Below are 6510 nucleotides of genomic sequence, written 5' to 3'. Positions count from 1 at the left end.
CCCGCCCCCCCCCTTTTCATGAGCGCATCCAAACCAACTGAAGACAGCCTTTTTCTTGGTGTGTGTAGATAAATGCTGGGATTTTCCAGCTGGAGAGTTACTTCTTCTATTTTGTTGAAAAACTAGCCTATAGACTTGTTTTGGCTGCCTGGTAGAGCTCTAAAAGCAATGCCATGTTTTTGTTTTTTGGTGGTGTACAGGGAGGGTCAGAGGTCATGATCTCAGTGTTTCCATGGATCGTACTTATTTTCGTTGGTCAAAATAAAATTTTTGGACTAAATGGACAATTTGGAAGTTGGACTACCCTTTCAATATGAGGTTGCAATAGTTGAACACTCAAGTAGGTGACAGCTCAGTTTTTATATGTTTACCATATATTCCAATGGGGGCTGGAAATAGTGTCCTGTCCCGTACATACAGTTGCAACCTCGGGACATGCATCATAGTCTCGCGAGATTTCACGGTACCTCTCGGGATTTTTTTTCTTTTCAAATTTGCGGTAGCTATGTGATTTGCGGTAGCCATGTGATAGCAAAGAATTTCATAAGCTTGAAATTAATATTGTATGATTCCATTTGATAGAGAACTGTAGGTGGGAATGTCATGCTAGAATTTGAAAAAAAATGACGATGTATGGGTAGAACATGGTATAAATGTTTGAATATCGTTTAGGAATGCTAATATTTCAATCGTATAAACATGTTTTTTCACATTTGATGCAGGACAACAAGAAGGACAAGAAGGTAAGAGACCAATTTGCATTTAGAATAAACCAATTACTAATACATTTATAACTGCGGTTTATGGTTAATTTGCATCTCGTCCTACGCAGCGAGGGTTGTAAGTGGTGGGCGGAGATTGGGTTTCAGTTGGTTGACAGGGTTGTGACCTGGTATATCCTGGGTGGTAGGATGTGGTGTGGGGTTGTTCCTACATTTTCCAATTTTGGCATTTGTTAAACAAGAAATGATACCTACGTTGTGCTAAGTTTAATGCAACTATCACAACATCCCTTTGTCACTAAAACAAATTTAAAAAATAGAAGTTTTCAATCATTGTACGAATGTTTTTTTAATTCAAAGGGATCACCACATACATGTAATTGAAATTCATCACTGCATCAAAGTAAAAGACAAAACAATAAACCAGAGTCTTGTCTCCTAACTTAATACTTATCTGACTTGGCAACAGACATCTTTGCCCATTTTCGGCAAATTTCTTCTTTTGTTTGTCCAAGATCAGGCGAAAATTAATTTAATGTGCGCGCTAATGTCATCCATAAACATAACTTGCTGTGATACAGTTCTGATACATTCACAAAACCCTCCAAACACTGATCTGATTCTGATCTCGAATCTCTTTACTTTAATCAGGCATGCTCTTCATCGTTCGGTGAATGTAAGAAAGATGGCGACTGCTGTGGAAAAAATGCCAAATGTGTCAAACAGATGAACTTGCAGTACTGTTTGAATGCCTAAATGACAAGAGATGCCCTAAAACAATCTTATCACGTAAGTTTACTTCTTCTTAAAAATAAGTAGCATTGGTCTCTCATTGTATGAAAGTACTTTTATAAACTTTTGAAGTTGTATGTTTCTGACAGGAATTAATGACTCAATGGTAGAATATCTAATATTTTTTGACAGAGCAAACTAGAAGTACATGATTAAGCGGAATTGGCATTTGGGTATTGCGTGTTTCATGGTTTCTAAAAATGTACTAAATCAATTACAACGAAATCATGCATGTGATGACCAAATATGCATGTCATGAGCAAATGCATCCTTTTTCAGGAAGCTGCAAATCATCAGCAGTAGCAGTAGCATAAACTCTACCATCAGCAGTAGCATCAGCAGTGGCATCAGCAACAGCATCACATTAGCATCAGCAGTAGCATCAGCAGTAGTTTCAACAGTTTACCATCGACCATGCAGTATAGCATCTCATCATGTAGGTGCATATGCAGGCTAGATACATACTAATAAGAAGAAGTCAACCAAAAAGGCCGTACATGAACAGCTAGCAGCTTGTCGTAACTTTACAATTCGATACCTACAGCATCATTACTTATTTTCTCTTGAGCAAATACATGGCCATCTTTATGCATCGATTCATAGTAAAATGTGGTGTTTTGAATCGTTTACACTAAGCAGATAGTTAGAGTTACTATTGGTGTTTAGTTGGAGAATTGATACTAATAGCAGACAGGATAACCATAGTTTACTTTTACGTTTTGGCAAATGTACTTAGTCTAACAACATCATTTTTGAGTGATTATTAATTGAAGAATGGGAATAAGGTAACATTGTCGACGTCTTTCTGTAGCGCTAATTACTGTTTTTAATAAGATATTTTATTCGATGATTTACAACCTATGGTTGTCAAATATATCAACGTTAAAATAAAATCACACTGACAGAGAAAAAGTAACAATCTTGTTCTCATATTCATACTCCAGTCATAATTATTATGTATTCCGATGTTAAGTTGACCCAGACTGACCCAAGACTATGCAAATTTTACTTAGTATACGTTTGTATTGCTTTTTATTTATCGATAATACCGACTTTTGACAATAAAGGTGAGTTGGAGGGAATTTGACACTTGTGGTCTCATAATGAGTTGTCTTGTTAAAGTTTTGGATAAAATTTTCTGGAATTCCAGGAGTTCTGAGTAGTAAAAAGGTCTTGGGGTTAGGAGTAAGTGGTGTAAGTTTGGGCCCCCTAGCAGCTTGTTATGGAACTACACGGGCATTTGTTGCAAAGAAAACTTTGAAGAACGATAACTCTAAAACCGGTTGACTGATCGTCATGATTTTTGGTATGTAGGCAGCTTAATTCATTTTTATTTTTATTTTATACACATAAATTTTAGAGCATTGGACAGAAAGCACATGATGTGCTTATATTATGTTTGCTTATAAGTGATGCTTACAATAATTATATATTTATGCTGTCATTGGGTGTAGAATATGACCAACTGATATAACTCTTGCAAATAAGAATCTTATTTTCATAATCTATGAGAAACACCTACAAGTCATCAGTCGTAAAGGTTAACATCATTTGGCGAAGGTATGGCATCGTGGAACTCTATTTACACATATTAACGTTTTGTTGTGTTTTGATGAGTCACAATGACGTAAGCACAAACAACACGATACATAAAGCATTTTGACCGAAATATGTATTTTGAAACGAGAATTGCACAGATTTGAATATCACATTTTCTATTCACATTTAGTCTGTTTTTTTTTACAAAATAACAACATATACTTTCTGTTTTTATCGAGTTAACACCCACAAATGAACAGCATATGGCTTTAGTGCTATTGTTTCTCTTTAACATACACTCTGACCCACACAATGTCTGAAAATATCAAGGCCACACAACCCGACTCGTTTAGCGTTGCCCTTTCCAATGCTTTACAGTAATCTTTGGCAACTGACAGGTGTAGGTTTTAGGCTATAGCGTTCGACATTTTTACACAATATGCAACACCGTCTACTCGTATATGTCCCCCAAAACTTTATGTTGTTACCTAAGTATGAACGACTCCTCGTAATCACTAAAACTAGATGTGTCTTGACTATCAAACCAGACGACCATGGCTTCTCGACCTTCTCCAGACCGTGGTTGTGAGTTTGTCGTGAGCGATTGGGCATTGGTCGGCGACTTGCCTTTCAAAAGTCGTCAGCGACAGCCAAATGTGAATTTTGACAGATGAAACTCGGGAAAAGTCTTGGATGGGAATGGAGTGACGATCTGGAGCTAGAATGGGATAGATTCGAGACTACTCCCAACCTATCGCCAACCTTGGTCGGGAAATGGTCGGGAGCAAAGTCGTGGGAAGGTCCTGGCTGTGGTAGCTACCAATCAGAGGCAGTGGTTTCATTACAAATGTACTACATTTTATACATCAATAAGTGTTGATAACGTTACAATCAGTGCCCATTTGAAGTCTAAGAAATCATGTAAGGAGCTCACTTTTGCGGGTAATTTTTTTACGGTTTAATATCCATATCCATACGTCAGGCAGCTAATGTGTAGAGTTGAAACAAGTCATGATACAGGACTGTACGCTAAATTTCCGTCTCGTAAACGGCCGTTGCCATTTGAAATGGTCGATGCCATATCGCTGACTTGCCGATGCCATGTCCGAGCGCATCATAACTTTTTTGGGGGGAAGGGGGGGGGTCAAAAATGTATGAAACGTATAAAAAGCAACATTTCAATTGCAATGCATCGTTCAGAACAGGTAATTACATTATAAAGTACATGTAGTAGTAATAAAAGACCACAGGCTTGCACGACTCAAAAAGCTTGATCCTAAATGTTAATCCTCTACGTTACGAAACATCATGGCGTCGACAGAACGTACCATTCTAATACATCAAAGAATGTTTAGACCTTAGAACAAGTAGTATAAGCTGATACATCTATTGTCTTGTATGTAGGTTAATTTCGTTATGCCTACATATTTGTCTGTGTGTCTACAGGTGCCTTACGAAAGTCGCTGTACTTTTGTTGTGCCAATAAAGTTTTAAAAAATTCTACGTTATGGTATCAACCGTTTCTAGTGGCAACAGCCGCATACGAGACGAAAGTTAGCAGGCGGTACAGGCGGTGGTGGTTCATCTCTTGTTGGCCTCCCAGGCCTGTTTGACCGGCGGGAAGTTGGGCAGGTTCGGGCGGGCTGCCAGGATGTACAGGGCCTGGTCACGGAGGAAGTCCATCCACGTCACCGTCCTGGCAAGGCACAAGAAACGGTAGGTTATAACTTTAAATCCCTCTCACTCAAAATAATGTATAGCCTCCACCGGGACTTCATAATATAAGGGGGAAAATAGTGTCTGGCTGGGCAGAGGATTGAGCCCACCGTTAGGTTTTATTTGTGTATTAAAATTTTCCAAGGATTTCATTTTCATTGTGTTATTCGTTATTTACGTTTTCTGTTGGTTCGCGAGGGCTTACATTTGTTCTCGCTTTTGTTTTGGTTGACTGTTATTATTTGTTATAATGTTGGTCTTTGAAAAACGCCTGGATTACCTGGATAAAACAAACAAACAAACAAACAAACAAACAAACAAGACCACAACAGGGAAATTGTCAGCTAAAAAGGGGAGGGGGATAAAACGATCACGTATTTACATATAAATTCACTAAAATCAGTACACCAAATCATGGCTCACGCACTGCACCTAACCACAGCTTCGCTAGGAGGCGCCCATGATCAATGGCTTCCAACCTGTCCTATCATCAACATGGCGTAGAATCGCCAATCAAACGATTCGTGTCACTGAAACATAGAGAAACCTACAGAAATCTTACCCTGTGGATTTTGTATCTGCGTCCATCAACATCCGGGCATTTGTGTCGACGTGCAAGGCCAGAGAATGGGTCTTCTGTCGCTCAGGCCTGGTTGGATAAGGCAGAGATACATGATACATTACATTATTATGTTGATAATGAATAAGTTTAGGCCACAGCAAGTAATTTTTATGGATCACGTCAGCGCACGCATTAATTTTCGCTTGATTTGGGGGGGGGGACAAGATTTTTTGTTGCCTTCTGACAGTGGGCAACATGCCGAAATTGGACAAAGATGTCTGTTGGCTATGTACATGTGATGTTCCCACTGAATCAAAATCAATGTACAATGATTGAAAACTTTAATTAAGTTGTTTCAGTGAGAGATTGATGTTGTAATAGTTGGCAGTAATATATGTACCATTTTTGTTTAACAAGGTTCATGATGTCAAAATTAAAGATGTAGGAATTTTGTTTTTTGGTCCGCCTTTTTTTGCCCTATTGCATGCATTAGATCTGGAGTCTGCCTAGGATGCCATTCATAAAATTAACTCGCTGTGGCATATAGGTCTAAGATAGTGTCTTTATAATTAGACCTGAAAGCGGGGAATGTCACAATCCTCCGTATAGGTCATAACATCACGATGATCTGACACATGATGAGCCTTGATTTGACAGATACATTTAATGACTAGAGCAGGCTGACAGATTATGACAGCGTGTCATTTGATGATACTTGTGACATATTCGTGATGAGACCAGGGATAAGGTTAGATTGAATAATTAACAGCCCAATCGGTCAACTGTGCGATAAAACGCTCTTCGCGTTGAAAGGTTATGTCAATCAATTAAAGAACACGACATATTACACGGAAAAATAGACGTTAAGCAGAGACAACAACAGCAACAGCACAGGTGTTATGTTAAAAGTTAAAATTTTTGATCCAACACAAAGAAATCTCTCACCTAGAGCTTTCGACCAGTCACTCTGGTCTTCCTCAGTAGACTGACACAGGGAAGCTTGTCACGTGGCTTCTTTGAAGTGTGACGTCAACACTGGATTTTGGACACTGAACAAGACTATTTCTTGAGAAGGGTGAAGGAAGCTATATACATCAGGGCCCATCAACCTTCATTGAACCGCGACGGGGGCCGACATCGTCTACCAGATACCTTTGACCCAGTGTTGACGTCACACTC

At 38.9% G+C, this 6510-nt stretch overlaps 2 protein-coding genes across 2 annotated transcripts in view; one reads left to right on the top strand and one right to left on the bottom strand.

Moving 5' to 3' along the window:
* Positions 1-1481, top strand: part of LOC109478735 (dentin sialophosphoprotein-like) — an 11177-nt gene extending 9696 nt beyond the window's left edge. The window contains exons 8-9 of the mRNA XM_019780454.1: positions 723-743; positions 1374-1481. Coding sequence (XP_019636013.1) covers positions 723-743; positions 1374-1478 — 126 coding nt within the window. The 3' untranslated portion in view covers positions 1479-1481. The remainder of the gene's footprint in view (positions 1-722; positions 744-1373) is intronic.
* A 2842-nt stretch (positions 1482-4323) lies between these two features.
* Positions 4324-6510, bottom strand: part of LOC109478718 (PHD finger protein 24-like) — a 19232-nt gene continuing 17045 nt past the window's right edge. The window contains 2 exon segments of the mRNA XM_019780430.1: positions 4324-4749; positions 5332-5418. Of these exon segments, the coding sequence (XP_019635989.1) occupies positions 5413-5418 (6 nt within the window). The 3' untranslated portion in view covers positions 4324-4749; positions 5332-5412.

Source organism: Branchiostoma belcheri, unplaced genomic scaffold (assembly GCF_001625305.1).
Source record: "Branchiostoma belcheri isolate BF01 breed outbred unplaced genomic scaffold, Haploidv18h27 scaffold45, whole genome shotgun sequence".
Classification (NCBI taxonomy): domain Eukaryota; kingdom Metazoa; phylum Chordata; class Leptocardii; order Amphioxiformes; family Branchiostomatidae; genus Branchiostoma; species Branchiostoma belcheri.
Note: the sequence above shows the minus strand (reverse complement) of the source record. Positions and strands in the feature narration are given on the sequence as shown.